At 39.8% G+C, this 24,752-nt stretch overlaps 1 protein-coding gene across 3 annotated transcripts in view; it reads left to right on the forward strand.

Moving 5' to 3' along the window:
- LOC132890578 (fibronectin type-III domain-containing protein 3a-like) overlaps positions 1-24,752 on the forward strand; it is a 181,543-nt gene that overhangs the window by 81,460 nt on the left and 75,331 nt on the right. For all 3 annotated transcript variants that reach the window (XM_060927577.1, XM_060927580.1, XM_060927579.1), the window contains 3 exons: positions 18,312-18,387; positions 21,300-21,376; positions 21,531-21,738. In XM_060927577.1, the coding sequence (XP_060783560.1) occupies positions 18,312-18,387; positions 21,300-21,376; positions 21,531-21,738 (361 nt within the window). The remainder of the gene's footprint in view (positions 1-18,311; positions 18,388-21,299; positions 21,377-21,530; positions 21,739-24,752) is intronic.

Genomic DNA, 24,752 nt, shown 5'->3' on the forward strand with positions numbered 1-24,752 from the left:
CTCTCCTACCCATAGTCGTAGAGCTGTTCTGAATGTGAGGAGACAGAAACATCAGAGAAAACACAAAAATGATCAGATAAGGCCAGATCAACAACAGTAGTAGAAACAGTAAGACCCTTTGTGATGACGAGGTCAAGGGTATGACCACGAGAGTGGGTCGGCCCCTGTACATGTTGTACTAGGTTGAAGTTGTCAATAAGTGCAAGTAGTTCTTTGGCATAAGTGTTTTCAGTATTATCTACATGTAAGTTAAAATCCCCAGATATAATAAGACAATCAAACTCTAAGCAAATGACTGACAACAGTTCACCAAACTCTTCAAGAAAGACTTTGGCTGAATGTCTCGGAGGCCTATAAATAGTTAATAATAATATGTTAGGAGAGCATGTAACAAGTGCACATAAGTGTTCAAAGGATGTAAAATCACCAAGTGAGGATTGTTTACATTGAAAAGAGACTTTGAATATATTTGCGATCCCTCCACCTTTCCCTTGTCGGGTAACATTCAAAAAATTAAAATTTGGGGGAGCTGCTTCAATAAGGGTGGTAGCACTATTTGCTTGATCCAGCCAAGTTTCAGTTAGAAGCAAAAAATCAAGATTGTGTTTGCAGATAAGATCATTAATTAAAAATGACTTGTTTGAAAGTGATCTAACGTTCAGAAGAGCTAGCTTTACAGAAAGTCTAGAAGTAATATCTGCTTGTGCACTCTGATGTTGTTTTAAAACAGGAAGGAGATTAGATTGGTTTACCCCCTGGGTTAAATGTGCTCTATGTTTTCTATTTCTTATCAACACAGGAATAGAGAATGGCATAGGCATATTGGGTCCCAGCTGGTTTTCAAAACTACACGCATTTGCAGGGACCCAGAGTACATCAAACAAGACTTTCTAAATGTTCCATTTGGTTTGAGGGTGAAAGGATTGGAGATGACATGTATCTTTTAGATGGTGAAAAAGATTTGTAGCCAGCTGAAAGTCCTGGGCGAATGCAGTTTTGATGAACTGGGTACACTGCTTGTCGCGACAGATTTGGGCTGGAAAAAGAGAGTGTAGCCATTGGGAGCAATCTTTGCATACTATTAGGGAAATCCATGCGGGTGGGAGACGGAGATAGTGCAGTGAAGTCAGAAGAGCGAGAAATTGGTGAGTTCTTTGTATGGCATTTTGTCTCTGATTTTTGGCAGTCTGTCTTTGAATCTTGGCAGTCTGGCAGGTCAGATGTCTGTGTGTCCTTGATGACGACTTGCAAAGATGATTGTTTTGGCTTTGCAGAGGTATTGTTTTTTGTAACTATGTCAGTCTGTGACATCTTATCAACTGTTTTCCTCAATGCTGGCTGAGAAAAGATTGCAAGTCTGTAATGGTCTACTAAGACTTTGGCTCCAATCCAGCTGAGTTCAGTGCTATTTGGCTTGAAGAATTCTCTGCGATTCCAGAAAAGGTTAAAATTGTCTATGAAGTTCATACCAAATGAAAAACAAGTTTTTCCAAGCCAGGTGTTAAGACTGAAGAGTCGAGAAAATGCAAAATTTCCTCTCGCTGGGAGTGGGCCACTAATAAAAGATTGTATTCCAGTCTTATAGAGATCAGAAAAAAGTTTTCTGAAATCATCTTGGACAAACAGCTGTTCTCTGAAAACATCATTTGCTCCCACATGCACAACAATACGTTTGATAGTTTTATGCTCGGACATGAGTTTCAAAATGCTGTCTTTAGTGTCAGAGATGGATGCATTTGGAAGGCAGCAAATAATCATCCCATGACCTTTTAAATGTCTTACAGTGGAATCACCAAGAACAAGGGTTGTGGGATCAGGTGGTGTTACGAGCTGCTTTTTGCCTCTTCCCACAGCTCTTCGATCTTGGTGCGATCTCTTTTTACGATGTGTTTGTCCGCTTGAAAAATCCTCTTCCACATCCCTGAGGCATTCAAATTTGTTCTGAAGCCTTATGGGCTGTGAATTTTCCATAGGATTGTAAATCCTATTGTAATTTGTAGAACGAGCTGGTGTTGACGTAATTACTCTTCTGTTTTTATTTTTGGGCTTGCCACCCATCATTTGCCAGTTTTCTGTACTCACATTTTGCCCAGCTTGATCGATGAATTCATCCACTCGATCTGCAATGCCATCGGTCTGTCGGAGTGCAATCTCTGCAATCTCAGCCACTGTTTCTGTACTCCTTTCCTGAGATATCGCTTTTAATTCATCCGTCTTTGGCAGAGCATCAATCTTTGATTCCAGGATAGAAATCCTCTGTTCTAGTTCCATGCATTTTCTGCAGGATTTTTTGCCCCCTGGCATTTTGTTTTAAAAGCTAACTTATCTTATAAAGATGAAAAATAAAATGAAAAAATAGTGGAAATTAAATTAAAATTAAATTAAAAGCTTATAAAGATGAAAAATAAAATGAAAAAATAGTGGAAATTAAATGAGAAAGTAAAGTATAGAAATAAAGATCAAGAAAGCAGGAACAAAGCAAAGAAGCGTCCTACTCGCTTGAGTAGGAGGAGCAAAGTGTACAATAGTGTTGATAGATACAGTATATTTTATGTTGTTGAATGTCACCTATATTATAATATAACAGCTATAAACAGTCATTCCCTCACTGTCTTGACGTTAATAAGACAAAGACACAGCATGTCATGTTACTGTGTCGGAAAATCTGATTCGGCGGAGAATGACGTCATAGGGTGCGTTGGAATCGTCTAGCTCCAAGGATTCCAACGGCACCAGACTTATGAAAATCGGACATACGTATCAAAAGTTACGTGCATGAATGCATGTAAGACTATGATCAGTTGGTGGTGCTAGAGCGTGAGACGTACCAACATGAAACTTGATGAAATCAATCAGGGTCCAATCCTCTATCAGTGTACCAAGTTTCATGACTTTACACATTACGGTTTGGCCTACAGAAGGAAAAATCTGTTTTTTGCGTTGCACGCCCATTCATTTCAATGGGAAAAAAATTAATCTTTTAAAAAAATCTGGGATCCAGAAGGTGATCCGGATCACCTCCAAAATTTAATGGATTGTTACTTGTGCCCAGTCACACCTCTGGAAAAAATTTCAGAGCAATCCGTTCATTATTTTTTCCGTAATGTTGCTAACAGACAAACCAACCAACAAACAAACAAACCAACGCTACCGAAAACATAACCTCCTTGGCGCCTCTATAGACCCCTTTCACTGACGTCACCCGAAACTGGAAGTAAACAGACCCTGCGCCATTTTGGAAGACCAACAAACTCGTGATTAGGGGAAAATAACGGCAGCGGTATGTGAACCCACGAGAATAAAGTGGAGTGGCAAACGACTTAAACAAACAAATCTGAGCTGTTTTATTTATGATTTATTGGCCCAACAGTAGACTTGAAAGAAACCTGTGTGAGACTTGGCAAAAAACTGTGGATATAATGGATAAGTCTGTGCATGATCTGTGGACATTTGAGGTAAGCAAACGCAAGAAATTCAGATTTAAAACATGCTAAATTGGCCCCAAGTTGATAACTGTATGAGGAGCAAGCCTCCCAGACTTCTACAATTTAATAATAATAACAATAATAATAATTTAGGATGGTTTGGGGCTTGCTCGCTGCTGCCAGGTTGGTTGTTGAGTAGCCTGACTGTTTTTTTTTTTTCTTGCGTGTGGTATCATTGTTGACGCGAGGTTGTTTTTTGAACATGCCAATGTGGACACGATTTCCCCTGATGAGTTATGACTTCAGACGCGATGCGTGTGTGGAGGTGTGGAGTCCGCGTGATATGTGCGTAAGATAGGCTTCTCATGTGTTTGGAGATCCGCGCTCCGAGACAAGCGCAAGCACCCCCCCCCAAGGGAAAAAAGGGACCCCCCGAAAATATCGGCATAGTTCGAACACTGAGTGTAGGCACTGGGTGTAAACAACAAATAGTTTACAATGTCTGGGTAGCAAACAGATGGCAGAGTTGGTGTCCGGTCCTCCTTATGTTTCCATTCTCCCTTGCCGCGAGTCTTATCATATGGGTCAAACCCATCAATCACAGCCAGTTTCTCCACATACCGTGCCCTTGCAGCTGGTAATGTACTCACATAACCCGAATTATCATCCATCGTGTCACTTTACTCTCGCTCGTACTTTGTTTTATATTGTGAGTGCATGTACTTGGTCTTCCAATATGGCGCCTAACAAAATCTCGCGGCGCGGTGACGTCATGTGAAAGGGGTCTATATGAGGCAGTAGACACAACAAAAACAATTTTGACCTTTTTGGTGACCTTGATCGGATGACCCTCAAAATGTTGGAGGTTGTATTTGAGACCAATGCCCATCTATCCTGAAAGTTTCATGAAGATTGGTCCAGCCGTTTTCCCGTAATATCATTAACAAGAAAACAAAGAAACCCCACCGAAAACAATACCTCGCCCCCTGGTGGACTCCGTCCCAGGCAAGGTAATAAAAGCTAGTGGTAAGTACATTCAATGAATGGAAAGACGTTTTTGTGTCTCAAATAGTAAACCACACCCTCTAAAGTAAATATATATCATTTCCATAGTGAATTATCCCATAGATAAATCTATCTTACCCCATTTATCATTTGGCATTGGCCCATCATGCATGTGATGAGGAGAACAGGTTATTTAATTTCCTCCTAAGTGCAATGGCAAACTGAATGATAAGACAGTACTGCAGTACAAACTCCTGTTTTAAAATGTTTTTAGTTTTATAATTCATCTTTGCAATATTGCTAGTCATTGTTATAGGCAAAACAAAGTGTGTTTTGTGTCCTAAACTCTACATAAAAAGACGTATTACGTACTAGTACCATATGTAAGTCTTACGTATATGATATTGATTTATGTTTCATGTTTTCAGGGCTTGTCTTGTGCTTCTGTTGCAGAAATAAATGTTTTTAAAAGTAAATGTTTTTTTTTTAACATGTACTTTTGTTTAAATAACTCAGTTATACCCCTAGAAAACATATCAGTATTGCCTTGAACTGTGTACTTGAAAACTTGCCAAAATACCGCAAAATTTTAGGGCAAAAGGAAATTCAAGGGGGACAAAAAAAATTTTGAGGCCATTTGCCCTGCAGGGCAAAAGGTGTCAAAAGTTAACGTTGAGGCCTGAGCAGTAATGTTAATCCAACACAGTGGCAGAGACGGTTTCACATAAAGGCAGCAACAGCCACCATCAGATGGTGCGGTTGGAGTCTTGTTCTCAGACTCAACTTGGATCAATAGTAGACTCGATTCGGACTCGACTCGAAATTTTCTTTAATGACTTGGACTTGACTCGGACTTGAACACTGGGGACTCAAGACTGGACTCGGACTCGAGGTTTAGTGACTCGACTACAACACTGCTACAAAATATATTATTGAAAGAAAGGCTTTCTTTATCTATTAGGTACCTGTGAGTGTGAGTACTAATGCAGTCAGTTATTGTTGAGACACAGCACTAATCAGATTTTTTTTTTTACTTATCTGACTTGAGTTGGAAAGAATTTCAGCAGTATAAACAGCAAAACACACAAAATCAGATTTTAGTGCTACTTGTATATTCAAGTATCACCTGTGTGTAAGAAACACTTTAAATACGGATTTAGGACATAAATAAGCTTAAGAGTGCATGAGTGTATTGCTGGAATGCCAGAAAACGAAAAACGGATCATTATCACTGTAGGAATTAGAGCGGGTGGGTGGAGCACAGAAGTACGGCAGGCCAGAACTGAGTTCCAAAAAAACTCTTTATTGGCACTTTTCAGTGTCTACTTTACACTCTCCCAGCCACACACGCACGCACACACACAAGTCGTCTGGTTGGGGACAGAGCTCCCTTCCTCTGCTCTGTCTCTCCTTTTATAGGGCGCGGTCACTGGGGAAGACACACAAACACAGGTTAACTAACATCAGGTGTAGTGATTCTGCCACTTACCTTCCCTGACTCCGCCCTCCATTCACAGACTGACGCTTGACCACGCCCCCGCTGCCACAATCATGTTATGTTCGGCTACGGTAACGCTACAGCTCACAGTGCTTTGCGATGGGGTATCGATGAAATTGAGGTGTTTTGGTGGCAATGCTTCCCCTCACTTTGGGAAGTATTCCCAAACCCACCCACGAGGATTCACTGCTTAGTTTGCTGACAAAAACATCGCCACCAAATTTTTTTTGACTCTTTGGCCACATTTTGCGACAATTCACGAAGCTCAGAGAACATTCACCATGCATCACACGATTGGTGGCGATGCTACCAGTTTTTCTTCACCAAGAATTCGCAAACCCATCGTGAGCTGTCGTGTGACCAGGGCCTTAGGCATGTAACAATTTACCCAATTCACGATTCGTTTCAATTCATGATATTGGGTTCATGATTCAATTTTCCAATGTTATTTTTGAAAAATAAATGAAGAAAATTCTATTACAAGAAAATGCAACATTTATTTACCTATTCTTAAACAACTCAAATATTCCTTTTGTTAAATAAAATACTTTTGTTTCAACAACAATTATTTACAAACATTTGTAAAGATTTGAGTAAAATATAATCAACAACTACCTCTATTTGCTTCTCTTTTCTTTAGCTTTCAGCAGTCTGTAAAGACAGAGCTCTGATTTCTTGTTGAATCTATTTTCACAGTCAGTTGCACAAATGCTCTTAGTCATTATAGCTCTGTTTTCTATGTGTTTTTGCGGCATTCAAGCTGTGTTACTTCCACCTATGGTGACGTCACATGCATTCCCTCTATTGTAAGTTATTGCATCCTCTGCTCAGTGTAGTTCGGAAAAAGTCAGAGATTACTCAGCCTAAGAATAGTCGCAGTTCATTATTTATTGCCTCGATGAAAATTGTCATAAATTTGTATCACAGTTTCTCATCACACGATATATTTTTACATGCCGACATTATAATGTGAAACATTTATTGTGAAAAGATGTTATTCACGTTTTAACAAGATAATTTATACTGTTATAACATGAAATGTTTCACATTATAAGGAGATATTATTACAGTTTACAGGTATCTGTTCTCATCCAAACAGAGAAAAACAGGGTTTTTTCTCTCAGATCTCTCTCTCTCACACCCTATGGCTGAAACTTATACAAATAATCACGAATTACCGAACAAAGGATTAAAAATTGTACATGTAAACATAAATAGCATCAGAAACAAATTACATGAAATAGCTGAAATTCTCTATAAGGATAATATTCAAATACTAGCAATATCGGAAACACACAGACTCCACATGTGAAGACAGTGCTTTAAACATCCATGGATACAATATATATAGAAGAGACAGAAATGCATTTGGTGGTGGTGTAGCATTTTTCATTCAAGAATGTATACCTATAAAAGTTAGAGAAGACTTGATGAATTATGGAATTGAAGTACTTTGGCTGTAGATACATCTGCCTCATCTAAAACCGATGTTAGTGGGCTGCTGCTACAGACAGCCAAGTGCCAACACTATGTACCTTGATAATACATATATATCAAATGGTAGCCTATATCAGTGTGATGGGTCAAGAAATATATTTAACTGGTGACTTTAATACTGATTGGTTTTCTCAAAACTGTCCAAAAAATCCAAACTGTTAACTACTTTTACTGCTTGTGGTCTTCACCAGGTCATAAGTAAACCCACAAGCAGGGCCGTCGACAGGGGGGGACAACCGGGTATTTTGTCCCGGGCCCAGGCATGAGGGGGGGCCCAGAACTGGTCCCTCATGAAGATGCCATTAATCATTCTGTTTCATTTCAAAATGTGTTGATTTGGGGGAGAAAAATGTGCTATATTTGCATTCAATTAATGATTTCTGGTTCTTTTGCCTTTATTGTCTTCGAAAATAGATTCAAGAACCCACCTACCACCCCTAATGCAGAAATGGTTTGGTCTTTGATTAAGGCGCCAAATAACACGGCACTATTCCATCATAACGCTTCGACAATAAGCGTGCGAGCCCGTTTGCCAACATGCACAAGTCAGGAGCAAAGAAAAGAGAAAAAGAGATGAAGAAGCCAAGAGCCTCAGGGGCTCACTGCAGACCCGGCGCCAGACACGGACTGACGGACGGGCCTTGAATTGCTTTGGGGGGGGGGCACACATTTTATACGCCAAGCCAGGGCAACACAACTGTTTCTAGCAACCCAGGAGAGCAGCACAGACGTGACGAGTTAAATATTCTAAGAAACCTATAAAGCAACCAAAACAACTTTCCAAAATGTATCAAACATTGCTCAGCATATTAAAAGTTTTTTTTTTTTTTTGCTCCGCTGGCCTCACAATACACAAAACTGATTTCGGGTATCTACCGGAAGATGACGTGATATGATCCCGTCCAGCAATAAAATGTGATTGGCTGAGACAGCTGCTGATTTACCCAGATACCATTTGAAGGAAAAATGCGATTGGTCGGTTGGTTCATTCCATTACATTAACCCATTGGTTCCCAAGAAATATTAGTCCACGTTTATAGCAATGATCCGGAAATTATTACTAGTGTTTCTGTACTCACGGATAATAATGAATGAACCGATCAGCCGATTTCGAATAGTTTCAATACATTTTAAATTGAGCACATTTTTCTTTATTATTGTTATACTGAAAAACTTTGACTTGTAGTTTACGTTTTTTTTTTTTTGAGGGGGAAAAAAAAACAAAGAAGAAGAAGCTGTGACGGGCTCCTATCAGGCCATGCAAGTGCTATCACTCGCCGGCCACTTTCAGGCATCTTTTTCGGATTAGTGAGACCAGACCCTCTGAACATGAATGGGGAGATATCAATACTGGACTCTGTGAAAACTAACGGTCGCGAAGAGCATATGATTGAAATCGCCATGAAAAGTTGATTATACTTGAGTGTTAGGTTGGTTCTCATGACTCAGAAAAAGCTTTAAAATCCACTTTTCTCGTGGATTATTTTGACACTGCGCAGGCGCAGTACTTCTATAACGGCAGGAGAGGGACAGCGGAGCACGAAGCTGCAAGATGATTGGAAAGCTGTTGGTTCAGATCGACATATGATTGGTTGTTGGCAGCGGAACAGGCGGGATATTTGCAGACCCGTACTGCCGTCAGAGACGGTTGATTAGAATGTTTGCTGCCGTTACGAACTGTCCCCATTCATTTCTATGGACGATTTCTTCAGTGACCTGTCTCCTATGAAAAAAAAGTCTCTGCTCTGGGTTCCAGCAGGGCGGGCCCACATGAGTCTCAGGGCGGGCACGGCCCCCTAAGGCCCGCCCAATGGCGCCGGGCCTGGCTCACTGCATAGATATTTTAGAAAAGATTCAGATGATGCAGCAGGTGGTGAAGGCAGTGGGGCAGCTTAGCCAGGTAAGACACAGATAACTTTTTTCCAGCCCCGTAATGTAACCCCAGCACGCGCGACGCACCATTCATATTGACGACTTTGCCACAGCAAAAGTTCGGCGCATTGCATTTCGCACCTGAATAGTTGCAGACTAAGGAAATGTTCAAACTGTAAATATGTTGAAATGTTGAAATAAAATGGTTGACTGTTATAATGGGCTTGGAATACCTGTTATTTAAGGGTTGGAGTGAATGGAGACTGTGAAAAGAGGGGTTGGGTGTGGGTGGTTGCTGTGTGGCGATGTGCGTGCGCACGTATGTGTGTGTGTGTGGGGGGGGCACTCAGATTATTTGGGGGGGGGCCCACTCAGATTATTTTGTCCCGGGCCCAGCCAAAGCTGTCAACGGCCCTGCCCACAAGGATATGTCTTAGAAACAATGGCACCAAGATTTCAACATGTATTGATCACATTTTCACAAATGGTCCTGAACAATGTTTCACAACTTTCTCGGTGCCTATTGGTAGCAGTCGTAAGGAAGGCAAAAATTCCAAAAACTGGACCCAAAATAATTTTCAAAAGATCATATAAAATGTTTAAAGCTGAATGTTATAAAGAGGAGGTGAAGAACATAAGCTGGGAGGAAATTTTAAAAGAATGTAACCCAAACGAAGCTCTGAACAAATTTGAAGATTTTCTGTTGCCAGTAGTTGACAGACATGTCCCCCTCACGAAATTTACAGTCAGAAACAACCGTACACCTTGGTTAGATCACGAAACCAAAGAGCAAATGAAACAAAGTGATCAAGCAAAGAAAACAGCAATGCTAACGGGATATGAGTCTGACTGGATAATATATCGTAAATTAAGAAACTGTGTTACCAAATTAAATAGAATAAAAAAGAGATTATATTATGAAAAAAGGATTATGGATATTAAAAATGATAGTAAAAAAGTATGGAAAACATAATGAATTAATGGGCAAAAATTCTCTTCAAACACCATCATTTTTAGAGGTGGATGGCAACTTCCTCAGTCAACCATCAGACATTGCTAACCATCTTAATAAATATTTCATAAATAAAGTTAATAATTTAAAGAATAATATGTCCCCTATTGACAGTATTAATATATCTAACCTATTGATTAAAAATAAAATTATGAAAGACAAACAGTGTACTTTTAAATGTGATAAAGTATGTATAAAGACAATAGAAAATATAATAAGAACCTGTAAAAATAAACCATCAGGCATTGACAACCTTGATGGTAAGATTTTAAAATTGGTCGCAGAGGAAATTGCACCTCCCATCTGTCACATCATAAACATGTGTTTTGCCAACTGTCTGTGTCCACTACGATGGAAGCGAGCCAAGATATGTCCACTACCAAAAAACAAGAAACTGCAATTTTCAGAAGCAAACAGTTGTCCAATTAGCTTTAACCTGTACTAAGTAAAATAATGGAATGTGTAATATTTGAGCAAATTACAAACTACCTGTCCTTGAATAATTTAATAACAGATTTTCAACATGCATATCATAAGGGTCACTCCACAACATCAGCTCTAATTCAAATGACAGATGACTGGCTAAGGGAAATGGATAAAAAGAAACTAGTTGATACTGTTATGCTGGATTTCTCTGCAGCATTTGACCTAATTGACCACAGCTTATTGTTGGAAAAACTAGAATGTTATGGGTTTGAGATGTCCTCTTTATCCTTTTTAAGGAGTTATTTAACTGATAGGACACAAACAGTTTTCTTTAATGGTTGTGGTTCTGATGAGAAGGCTGTGTCATGTGGAGTACCCCAGGAGAGTTGTTTGGGACCGTACACCATTTTCACTAATGATGTACCACTTGTTCTGAAAAATGCAAATATAGGAATGTATGCTGATGACTCAACCATATACAGTGCCTTGAAAAAGTATTCATACCCCTTGAACTTTTTCACATTTTTACAACCACGAACTTAAAAGTTTTTTTACTGAGATTTTATGTGATAGACCAACACAGAGTAGCACATAATTGTGAAGTGAAATGAAAATGATAAATGGTCTTCAAAATTTTAAACAAATACAAATCTGAAAAATGTGGTGTGCATTAGTATTCAGCCCCCTGTACTCTGATACCTCTAAATACAATCCAGTGCAATCAGTTGCCTTCAGAAGTCATCTAATTAGTTAATAGAGTCCTACTGTGTGTAATTTACTCTCAGCATATATACACTTGTTCTGTGAAGGCCTCAGTGGTTTGTTAGAGAACACTGAAGAACAAACAGCATCATGAAGACCAAAGAACTCACCAGACAGGTCAGGGATAAAGTTCTGGAGAAGTTTAAAGCAGGGTTAGGTTATAAAAAAATATCCCAAGCTCTGAACATCTCAAGGAGCACTGTTCAATCCATCATTCAAAAATGGAAAAAGCATGGCACAACTGCAAACCTACCAAGACATGGCCGTCCACCTAAACTGACAGAGCGAGCAAGGAGAGCACTGGTGAGAGAAGCAGCCAAGAGGCCCATGATCACTCTGGAGGAGCTGCAGAAATCCACAGCTCAGGTGGGAGAATCTGTGGACAGGACAACTATAAGTCGTACACTCCACAAATCTGGCCTTTTTGGAAGAGTGGCAAGAAGAAAGCCATTGTTGAAAGACAATATCTCCAGCTGAGTATTTTATGTATATTTGCTGCCCAGTAATAAAAAATAAAATTAGGGAGGCCCAGTCCCCCCTCCCATCTCACTGCCTGCAGAGCACTCCTCCTTATTCTTGCCACCTTTCCTGCCCATAAAAATGGAAGAATAATTTTGTCAAGCCGTTGGAAGAATGTTTTTGTCAGGAAGAGCGGAAGACATTGAAAAAGAAACAAAAACCTGGGCAAGATATTCATTTTTATGGTCTGCACTCTGCCTGCCAATGACAGTGGCAACTTGGTCCATTTTTGTAGATCTGCTTTCACCTTGGTTAGTAGCTTATCAAAGTTAAGTTTATGTAGATCCTGAAATGAATGGGTAATGTTAATCCCCAAATATCTGAAGCTGTCTGAAGTGAGATGGAAGGGTATCTGTCCCTGTTTAAGCTGTTTTGCTAAAGCATTAATTGGGAAACACACTGTTTTTTGGAGATTGATTTTGTACCCTGAAAAAGTGCCAAAATCATCCAAGATCTGAATTATTCTGTTAGCACAAATGACTGGGTCTGTGATGTAAAGTAAAAGATCATCTGCATACAGGGAGATATAATGTTCCATATTTCCTCGCCGTATGCCCTGCAGATGCGCTGATGTTCTCAGTTTTATGGCTAAGGGTTCAGTGACTAGCGCAAATAATAAAAGTGATAGCGGACAGCCTTGACGGGTTGCACGGATCAGTGAAAAATATGATGAGCACTGGTTGTTTGTATGGACACGAGCTTGAGATGAGGTATAAAGCAAGCGCACCCAAGAAATAAATTTTTGACCAAACCCAAATTTTCCCAGCAATTTAAACAAGTACCCCAATTCAACCCTGTCAAAGGCTTTTTCTGCATCTAATGAGAGTACTACTTCAGGCTTTGTTGCTGTAGATGGTGCAGAAATTATATTTATCAGACGGCGTATATTTGAGAACAAATGATGCCCTCTAATGAAGCCGGTCTGATCCTCAGAAATGATGGAGGGGAGGCATGGTTCTAACTTTTTTGCCAGAATTTTTGCAAGTATTTTAACATCAATGTTTAAAAGAGAGATGGGTCTGTAGGAACTGCATTCTGCAGGGTTTTTGTCTTTTTTGAGAATGACTGAAATAGTGGCCTCTGTTAAAGTGTTTGGCAAAGTCCCCAGGGATAGAGAATGATTAAACATGTCTAGTAGTAATGGAGCTAGCTGTACTGAGAATTTTTTATAGAATTCAGACAGGAATCCGTCTGGTCCAGGGGTTTTACCATTATTCATTTCCTTTATCTCATCTCATTATCTCTAGCCGCTTTATCCTGTTCTACAGGGTCGCAGGCAAGCTGGAGCCTATCCCAGCTGACTACGGGTGAAAGGCGGGGTACACCCTGGACAAGTCGCCAGGTCATCATAGGGCTGACACATAGACACAAACAACCATTCACACTCACACCTACAGTCAATTTAGAGTCACCAGTTAACCTAACCTGCATGTCTTTGGACTGTGGGGGAAACCGGAGCACCCGGAGGAAACCTACGCGGACACGGGGAGAACATGCAAACTCCGCACAGAAAGGCCCTTGCCAGCCACGGGGCTCGAACCCGGACTTTCTTGCTGTGAGGCGACAGTGCTAACCACTACACCACCGTGCCACCCCATTTCCTTTATATTCCAAAATATTTCTTCCAGTGTAATTGGTTGGTCTAGTGATATTTGTGTTAGTATATCAACGGTTGGCATATCTATGCTATTTAGAAATGTGTCCATGCTTATATCTGTGTGGGGGGCTCAGATGTATAGAGTTTGGAGTAGTATGACTTGAAGGTGGCATTAACTTTTAACCCTTTGGTTACTGACCCCTTGAAAATGGTTCCTCCAGGAACGATGACGTTTCAGTTGTCAAGACAATGGAAAAACTAAAATACAAGAGCATTTTGTTTTGTGCACAAGAGCATTGTGACGTATCTTTCTGTTTTGTATTTTAGTTTTTCCGTTGTCTTGACAACTGAAACGTCATCGTTCCTGGAGGAACGATTTTCAAGGGGTCAGTCACCAAAGGGTTAAGGGACATGTTGTAATACTATTAGAATTATCATAGATCTGTAGGATATGTCGTGATGCTGCTTGTTGTTTGAGCTGGAAAGCCAGCAGGCGACTGGCTTCATTGCCATATTCATAAAGTTTCCCTTTCGACCTCAGTATTGTTTGCTCTGCCTTTTCTGTAGAAGAAAGATCAAACTGGGTTTGGAGGTTCACTTTTTGTTGGTATAACTCTGGAGTGGGAGCTATAGCATATTGTCTATCAATTTCAGATATCATTTCAATTATATCGGTTTGTATCTTTCTGTGCAGCCTATTATGATAAGAAGAATAAGAAATTATTCTTCCTCTGATAGCAGCTTTCAAGGCTTCCCATAGTAATGATGGACTAGTCTCATCTGAATTGTTAAAACTTAAAAATTCCTCTACTACTTGAGTTATTGAAGTGCAGAAAGTATCTATAGACAGTAAAAAGGTGTTAAGTCTCTACTGTGGATTTCCAGCTGCCAGAGAGTCAAATCTGAGGTCAAGCAAGAGAGGAGCATGATCTGAAATTACTATTGCTGAATATTCAGAAGAGTGCACAGACGGCAGCAATATCTTATCAATAAAGAGATAGTCTATCCTTGAATACATGTGGTGTACATGTGAGAAGAACGAATACGCCTTAGTGTTTTGATGTAAATATCTCCAAGGATCGCAACCTCCACAGTCGTCCATGAATGATTTCAATGTCATCGCCATTTCTGATAGATTTGTCACCCTAGAGCTGGAGCGATCCAACTGAGTGTCCAAAATACAATTTAGATCTCCCCCAGAAATTAAATAATGTGTCTATATTTGGGATTAAAGATAAAAGTGTGGTCATAAATTTATCATCATCAACATTGGGAGCATACACACACTAGTGTGACTGGTAAATGAAAGAGTCTTCCCGAGACAATAATGAAGCACCCATTACTGTCAGGTATTATGTTTTCGGGAATTAACTGTAGCTTTTTAGAAATCAAGATAGTTGTCCCCCTAGCTTTTGAGTTAAATAAAGAATGAAATACTTGTCCTACCCATGGGCGCCTAAGCCTTGTATGATCACTCAATTTAAGGTGGGTTTCCTGAAGAAAAATAATATCTGCCCTGTGCAGTTTGATATGCTGGAACACTTTTGCCCTCTTAACAGGACCATTTAACCCTCTAACATTCCATGACATGAATTTGACATGTAGCTTTTCCAACCCATAACCAGTATTTGTATTAATCATGGGATTCTAGTGATATAATCTTTGGAAAAACACATTAAATTCCATAGATAATGTTTCATGTGAAATCTTGCTTTGCTTAACAGTATAAGTATTATGATTGAGACCAATGTAACCCCCCACCACCCAATCTCCAACCCAGAAGAAAAAAAAAAGAAAAGCAAAAGGTAACATAGAATTAAGTAGCAGCATTAGAACAATCTGCTAGGTTTAAAGTCCTATGCTCGTCCTTCCTTTGAAGCGAGCTGCAGGTCCCTCTTCCAATGGCACTTCCAACACTTAACGCAACTTTTGTGTCTAACCAAAACTTAAACTTTTAAGTTTTGGTTAGACACAAAAGTTGCGTTAAGTGTTGGAAGTGCCATTGGAAGAGAGCTCAAGAGAGCTCCTGCATAATTGAACACATTCTATTAAACATGCACATGATACAATTACAAGTTTCCCTAGTTTACCTAAATACAAAATTCACCGTTAATTTTTCAGAAGTCCAAGTCAGTCTCCTTAACATAAAAATGAATTAGTCACTTGTTGCTGAGACCAACGTCATGTTAGCAAACAGTCCGCCTAGTGTTAGAAAATGTAATATGGCACTTTAAGGCCATAGCATTTCTCCGGAACATACCTGACAAATATTGAGAAACACAGACCTCTTTAGTCACAACAAACCGTCTCTGATCCATGTCCACAGGCACTAATCATCTTCAGCAGTATTGGTCACAGAGGTTTTAACTTGCTTGTAGAACGTTTCTGCCGCCTCTGGGGTGTCGAAGTGATGTTTATTCCCATCAATGGTAATGCACAGGCGAGCTGGGTGGCGAAGTGCAAACATAATTCCAGCTTTGTGGAGTTTAGCCTTGATATCTCTGAATGCTGCCCGTTGCTTGGCCAAACCTGCACTCATATCAGGGAAGAACAGGATCCTGTTGTCATTGAACTTTATATCCCCTTTCTGCGATCTGGCCTAATGAAGAACATGCTCCTTGTCCTGAAATTGATGGAATCTAACAATGAGCGCCCGTGAACGTTGCCCCTGGGTTGGCTTTGGTGCTGGTGTACGATGTGCTCTGTCAAGCTCCGGTGGCTTTGGAAATATCTCCTCTCCGATTACTTCATGCAGGAGCTGCGAGACGAAGTCTAGAGGTGAGCCTCCTTCAGCCCCCTCTGGTAGGCCAACGATTCTTAGGTTCTGTCGTCTGGATCGATTCTCAAGGTCCTCTGCTTTGGATGCTAATGCAGCGTTCGCCTTTTCAGGTTGATCCAGTCTCATTGTTAGCTCGGCTAACTCATCGCTATGGGTAGTAAGTGTGTTCTCTATGGTTGCTATCTTTTGGTTATGCGAGTCCAAGGCAGCTCTTATGGTATCCAGAGATGTCCGTATAGGAGTGAGGGAGGTTTCCAAAGATGTTGAAAGATATACAGTATCTTCAGTTCCGCAGCCAGACTTTCCCTGCTTTTCTCCAGTTCCTGCACTAGGCTATTAACAGTTAGTGTATCCGCCATCTTAGCTGCAGAAACTGCCTGAGTCGCAGCACTTTCTTTCAGTTGACGCTGAGATCTCGACATTAGGCTCTAACTCGATTTAAACCAAAGTATAGATTATCTGTGCCCAATTAGTGTGGCAAACTGGGATGAATCTACGGATTGTGCAAATAAGATGACAAAAAATGTAGGAGCTGTCTTTGTGCGTGGCCATCCCCTACATTGCGCAACCGGAAGTCACTCACTCGTTATTAATATTTGTAAGAAATGTATCCATATCCAGAATCCCTCAAGTTCTACACAGGAAAATATACTAGAGTTCAGACAATCATAACTACACTACGAGACATGCAGCAAGAGGAAACTTTTCACCGCCAAAAATAAAAACAAACTACAGTAAAAGAACGGTGATGTACAGAGCCATGTATGCATGGAACTTACTCCCCAAACACTTTGAGCAAACTATTAGGAAAAAAGATTTCAAATTGTTAGTGAAGAAACATCTCTTAAATAGATACATATAAAACTTATTTGAATTATTAATTGAATTATTAAATAAATATAGAACTCTAAAAATATAGAATAAAATTATACAGCAAGGAATAACAACTAGTAAGTAATAAATAGAGAATACGTTGATGCTAGTTGTAGAATGTCTGGATATGCATTGTATTGAACGTATTATCAATAATCAAAAGTACATTTTGTGGTATAATTTTGTTAGTTTCATTTCTTTTATTTTTCTTTTTCTATTATGGTACCTTTACTGGTCTGTTTTTAATTTTCTGTTGTAATGGACTGTAAAGTATGTGTCGGACCGCAGGAAGAATAGCTGCAGTTTTGCTGCAGCTAATGGGGATCCTAATAAAACAAACAAACAAACATGAGTTTCACGTTATAGACAAACAATATAAATTATCATGCTGTAATGTGAAATATTTTTTGTTATAACAATAATTTATCACATTATAAGAAGAGTAATAGTATGTTGTTATAACGTGATAGGTTCATATGTCGTAATAACGTAAATGTTTTGTTAAAACATTAAAAACATCTTGTTATTCCAATAAAGTTTTCACATGACAACGGAGTACTGATCCGTTTTATTTTTCTGTAATGGCAGCAATAGGCTCCTGTATAAGAATACTGAAAATGCTTTCTAAAAAGAATACTCGTTAAAGCACAATCTTTTTCAGTTTTGATGCCGTATCATTAATATATCACCCAACACTACCTTCTGTAGGATATGTGGAATTTCAGACCTCACTAATGAACCTAAAAGAATTTACTGGGGGGGTGATACTTATAAATACAAAAAAATAAATGTAGAACACATCAAAAGTAATCACATCAAACATTACAGAGCTTACACAACTCTTTCCAAAACCCTTTATAATGACCATGGAGTTTCATACACAGTAGCAAAAAGTGTTTTTTGTTTGGCAGTGAACATAAACAAGTGTGGCTGAGCTCTGAATATGTGTTTCAGGCATGAACTGTTATTTCACATCACATGGCTCACATCATGGTGCAACTCGTCTGAGTGGTTTTTTTTCTATTGTTTGCTTGTGTCTTTTCCAGATGGTCCTGGTACAGGTCAATCCAGGAGAGACATTTACTGTACGCACAGACGATGGTCAGATTCAGTGCATTACAGGTAAACGCATACACACACCACCACCACATACACACCCATGCATATTCATGAATGGTATATGCATGAATAGGTACCTACTTGCAAGTAGGTATATCAGGTGAAAATTCAAATTCAATCCAAATTGCTTGAGACTAGTCTCACTGACTACGTTTACATGCACGTCCAAATCGAGCTGCTGTTGGTAATCGAGCAAAGGGTCCCAGCAGGGGTGCCAGAGAAATCCAATCCTACATGCACAAGTGAAATCGGGCTATTGTGCAAGGTGCATTGTGCACCCGAGCCACACGTGGCGCTACACGCCCCATCGTGTTGGTACACTTCCGGTTGTCGTCATGAAGAAGAGCTATAGTGTTGCCAGATACTGCTGACGTTTTCCAGCCCAAAACATGTTCAAATCCGCTAAAATGCACTTAAAACCCCCAATCTGGCAACACTAGCAGTTCCGTGTTCAAGCTGTTAGGCTTGCTCTAACAGACTATGGCTACAAACTGTCCGGCGCAGGCCACTGTTTTGTAAGACAACTTATTTTGCACAATAATATTTTTCTAAAGTCCATTTTTTGCTTACAAAAAATATATATATATTTTTTGCTTACAATTTAACTTGTGTCTTAATAAACACACAAAAAGTTCAATTGTTTTGTTTTTATTGACATTCTTCAGATGTTGGACATATATATATATATATATATATATATATATATATATATATATATATATACACACACACACACACACACACACACACACACAAATACAATGACTTGTTTATGTACACAATTCACAGCTATGCAACAGCTGTACAGATGTATTTGGTGATACAGTAAGTGAGCTAAATTTTAACAGTGCAAACAATGCCACAAAAAGAAAAGATTCATGCCGTTGTCATGATTCGTTGTCATGCTGACCGAGGCTGTTGTGTTTCCCGCTTGTGGTCTCGTCACTCGTCACTCCCGGAAGTAGCTCGACAACTAGCTCGATAGGGTATACATGCACAAAGTAGCTCGGCAGAAATCGCATAAACTAGGTCGTGTAGCTCGATTCCGAGAAATCAAGTTCGGTTCAATTTCAGCCGAATTAAGGTGTATACATGGCATTTTGAACTTCGATTTCAGTCGAGCAACGGCAGAAATTTGATTCTCTCTATGTGCATGTAAACGTAGTGATTGAATTCAAAACTGAATGCTGAACAACATACATTTTATAGAATTAAAATATGTTTATCTGTTCTTGAGATATTACAAATCAAAGATTGAAAAAAAAGGCTTAATTTTTAGAAAACTGCCGTAATATTATGTATTAGGATAACATGGTCCAAAATGGGCCTCATGAACCAATGAGATCAAATGTTTTTTCTTAATAACTTTTCTATTTTTCAAGATATTTACATGGAAATTGGCAGGCACATAGATGGTTGTATACTGAATACAAAGTTTAAAAATTAGTAAAAACCAATGATGCAAATTAGTATTTAATTAGTATTAAATATGGTAATTAGGTAAAAACATTAAATCTGTACACTTTGTTGTTCAAAGTTTCACCAAATGGCTTTATCTGTGCAATATAAAGCTGATCTTAACTCTCATTTATACATCACAAAGAAGGAGAAATCAGTGTTAATGATAAAATACGCATCAATAAGCATTGAATGTCATTCACATCTACCATTCTCTATCAAAACAAAAAAGTAATAAAATATTATTTCTAATACCCTCTTTGTGCTCTGTAGGGCTTTGTATTTCAAATTAGGGCCTCCTAGTGTTCATATGAAAGAATATAAATGATTATATCAGTTAATATTCACAGCTTTTAAGGCTAATCTTGAAAAAACTGTGTGAGCCTTATCCAATAAACAATTCCAATTAATTGAACTGAAATTGACACTCGCATTTCTGACTTACGGTTTTTTTAAATATCATTCTGACTACTAAGATCTCCATTTTTCATCAAAACAACTACAGTTATATTCTAAAATAGTTATTTATTTACATGAATCAGTTTGATTTGAAAAAATAAGTAGGTAAAGCTATGAAAACTCACTTCAAAGTCTCCCGTGAATCAGAACATCAAAACTAGCTGACGGGAAATTTTGCTGAATACTTTATCAGAAACAGTGAGAGTGAGAGAACATCCCTATAAAAGTTATCCAGTTGGTATTCATGAGTAATCCAGTCATAAACCGATCAGAAGAGAGAGAGCCTGACTGCTTTCCCGTGACTCAAAAATCACCGGCAGTTTCCCGACATCACGCGAGCAGAGAGTGTACTTTGTTATACCAACTTCAACCTGCCATTACTCCCAAAGTACTGAACAGATCTTAACGAGATAAATTTATTTGGAAAGCAGAGATTATAAACTGGGCGTCACGGTGGTGTAGTGGTTAGCGCTGTCGCCTCACAGCAAGAAAGTCCGGGTTCGAGCCCCATGGCCGGCGAGGGCCTTTCTGTGCGGAGTTTGCATGTTCTCCCCGTGTCCGCGTGGGTTTCCTCCGGGTGCTCCGGTTTCCCCCACAGTCCAAAGACATGCAGGTTAGGTTAACTGGTGACTCTAAATTGACTGTAGGTGTGAATGTGAGTGTGAATGGTTGTCTGTGTCTATGTGTCAGCCCTGTGATGACCTGACAACTTGTCCAGGGTGTACCCCGCCTTTCGCCCGTAGTCAGCTGGGATAGACTCCAGCTTGCCTGCGACCCTGTAGAACAGGATAAAGCGGCTAGAGATGATGAGATTATAAACTTTTTAATGATAGTATTCACGACAGAAAATATTCAAGAGTTAAGCAATGACAGATTTGGAAACTTAGATGAGCGTCTGCATGCACAATTTTCACAGCACGGACAGCGAGCGTCTGATATGCCTAATTCAGGTTTTGTCAGTGGTATTTAATAGAATGCCACATTCTGTGTTTGTTCAGGTCCAGCACAGGTGCCCATGGTGTCCCCTAATGGCACCGTGCCTCCCATTTTTGTGCCTCCAGGTTACATATCTCAGGTACTGTCCATTGTTCCCATCCTCATCCCGATTTATTACACCATAAAATGAATGCAATTAAATAATATTTATAATTAAGACATTTCAAACAGAGATATTGATTGGGGACTAATAAATCCAAGAAATGTTTTGTGGTCTTGTGTGTCCCCTGCAGGTGGTGGAAGAGAACGGCATGTGGAAGGTGCTGGTTCTGCCTCATACGATGGAGTTTCATCCCTCTTTACCCCCTGTACCTCCACATCTACCACTGTACACCCCACAGCCACAACCAGCCATGCTGCACCACCCACACTTTTACCCTACCGAACTCTCTCCTCACTATATTCACCAGCTGCCTGCACTTCCTGTCTACACTGAGCAAGGTGAGCAGGAGCACACAGTCCCACACACACTTAATACATATTGTATATTTACTTCAGCAGAATGGTGGTGTAGTGGTTAGCATGGTCGCCTCACAGCGAGAAGGTTCTGGGTTCGAACCCAGCAGCCGGCGAGGGCCTTTCTGTGTGGAGTTTGCATGTTCTCCCCGTGTCTGTGCGGGTTTGCTCCGGTTTCCCTCTAATCCAAAGACATGCAGTTAGGTTGATGTGGGGCAGCCTTGGGCTGAGGTGCCCTTGAGCAAGGTACTGAACCCCTGACTGCTCCCTGGGTGCTCTGGGCTGCCCACTGCTCTGGGTGTGTGTGTTCACTGCTTCAGATGGGTTAAATGCAGAGGATGAATTTTACTGTGCTTCAAGTGTGCATGTGATGAATAAAGGTTTCTTCTTTTTTTTTTACTGTATATACTAAATATGCACTAAAGTACAGACTGCCTCTTTAGCAAGCTTGTGGTTGACCCATGGCAGAAAAAGTTAAATATTATTGACTTCCCGATGCTGGAGTGGCATCTCTTCTAGGTTGTATTCCTGTCTCATGCCTAGTGTTCCCAGGATAGGCCCCGGATCCACCACAATCCTGACCAGTATACAGCGATGAATGAATTATTGAGCTCCTCTTAAGATTGCTGTGCTCTAAATTATGATTCTACAGACCCAGTTTTTAAGACTGCAATGTGTGTTGGTGTGTTTGGGTGCGACATATACACTCACTGTCCACTTTATTAGAAACACCTTTATAGGATACCTACAGTTATCCAGTCAGCCAGTCATGTGGCAGCAGCAGAGTGCATGAAATCATGCAGATGCCTTTCAAGAGCTTCAGTTAATGTTCACATTAGAGATGAATAGCCAGACTAGTTTGTGCTGACAGGAAGGCTATATTTTTCAATCTTTACCTGTTCAGTTTTGGTGAGCCTATACCTACTGAAACCTCAGACTAGCTCAGACAAGCCTGGCCCTTGTCCTACTCTCTCATAAACAAGGTGTTTCTGCCCACAGAACTGACGCTCACTGGATGTTTTTTGTTTTTCGCTCCATTCAAAGTTTCACACAATTCTGTATGAACTCTAGAGATTGTCGTGCGTAAAAATATCACAGGGGATCAGCAGTTTCTGGAATACTTAAATCAGCCCATCTGCCACCAACAACTATACCATGGTCAAAGTCACGGAGATGACTTTTTTCTGATTTCTGATTTTTAACATAAATATTAACGAAAGCTTATGACCTGTATTTTCATGATTTTTATTTTTATTTTGGCACTTTTATGATCAGTGGTAGGCAGGAGGTAACCTGACAAGGAAAGACATAATTTTGTTCATGGATAGACAAATCAGTTGCCCAATAGACAAGTAGGCTCAGTTGACTTTTCTGAGTAATGCGAGGATAGAACCCCAAATCTCATAGCTGAAACTTTCACCAGTAACTTGCTGACTTTTTGTGAATTATATAAACATGATGTACTACTTCAGAAACTTTGTGAGAAGAGGATAATGATCAAATATTTACAACCCCGATTCCAAAAAAGTTGGGACAAAGTACAAATTGTAAATAAAAACGGAATGCAATCATTTACAAATCTCAAAAACTGATATTGTATTCACAATAGAACATAGACAACATATCAAATGTCGAAAGTGAGACATTTTGAAATTTCATGCCAAATATTGGCTCATTTGAAATTTCATGACAGCAACACATCTCAAAAAAGTTGGGACAGGGGCATTAAGAGGTTCGAAAAGTTAAAGGTACAAAAAAGGAACAGCTGGAGGACCAAATTGCAACTCATTAGGTCAATTGGCAATAGGTCATTAACATGACTGGGTATAAAAAGAGCATCTTGGGGTGGCAGCGGCTCTCAGAAGTAAAGATGGGAAGAGGATCACTAATCCCCCTAATTCTGCGCCGACAAATAGTGGAGCAATATCAGAAAGGAGTTCGACAGTGTAAAATTGCAAAGAGTTTGAACATATCATCATCTACAGTGCATAATATCATCAAAAGATTCAGAGAATCTGGAAGAATCTCTGTGCGTAAGGGTCAAGGCCGGAAAACCATACTGGGTGCCCGTGATCTTCGGGCACTTAGACGGCACTGCATCACATACAGGCATGCTTCTGTATTGGAAATCACAAAATGGGCTCAGGAATATTTCCAGAGAACATTATCTGTGAACACAATTCACCGTGCCATCCGCCATTGCCAGCTAAAACTCTATAGTTCAAAGAAGAAGCCGTATCTAAACATGATCCAGAAGCGCAGACGTCTTCTCTGGGCCAAGGCTCATTTAAAATGGACTGTGGCAAAGTGGAAAACTGTTCTGTGGTCAGACGAATCAAAATTTGAAGTTCTTTATGGAAATCAGGGACGCCGTGTCATTTGGATTAAAGAGGAGAAGGACGACCCAAGTTGTTATCATTGCTCAGTTCAGAAGCCTGCATCTCTGATGGTATGGGGTTGCATTAGTGCGTGTGGCATGGGCAGCTTACACATCTGGAAAGACACCATCAATGCTGAAAGGTATATCCAGGTTCTAGAGCAGCATATGCTCCCATCCAGATGACGTCTCTTTCAGGGAAGACCTTGCATTTTCCAACATGACAATGCCAAACCACATACTGCATCAATTACAGCATCATGGCTGCGTAGAAGAAGGGTCCAGGTACTGAACTGGACAGCCTGCAGTCCAGATCTTTCACCCATAGAAAACATTTGGCGCATCATAAAACGGAAGATACGACAAAAAAGGCCTAAGACAGTTGAGCAACTAGAATCCTACATTAGACAAGAATGGGTTAACATTCCTATCCCTAAACTTGAGCAACTTGTCTCCTCAGTCCCCAGACGTTTACAGACTGTTATAAAGAGAAAAGGGGATGTCTTACAGTGGTAAACATTCCCTTGTCCCAACTTTTTTGAGATGTGTTGTCATGAAATTTAAAATCACCTAATTTTTCTCTTTAAATGATACATTTTCTCAGTTTAAACATTTGATATGT

This window comes from Neoarius graeffei, chromosome 8 (genome assembly GCF_027579695.1).
Source record: "Neoarius graeffei isolate fNeoGra1 chromosome 8, fNeoGra1.pri, whole genome shotgun sequence".
In the NCBI taxonomy this organism is placed as follows: domain Eukaryota; kingdom Metazoa; phylum Chordata; class Actinopteri; order Siluriformes; family Ariidae; genus Neoarius; species Neoarius graeffei.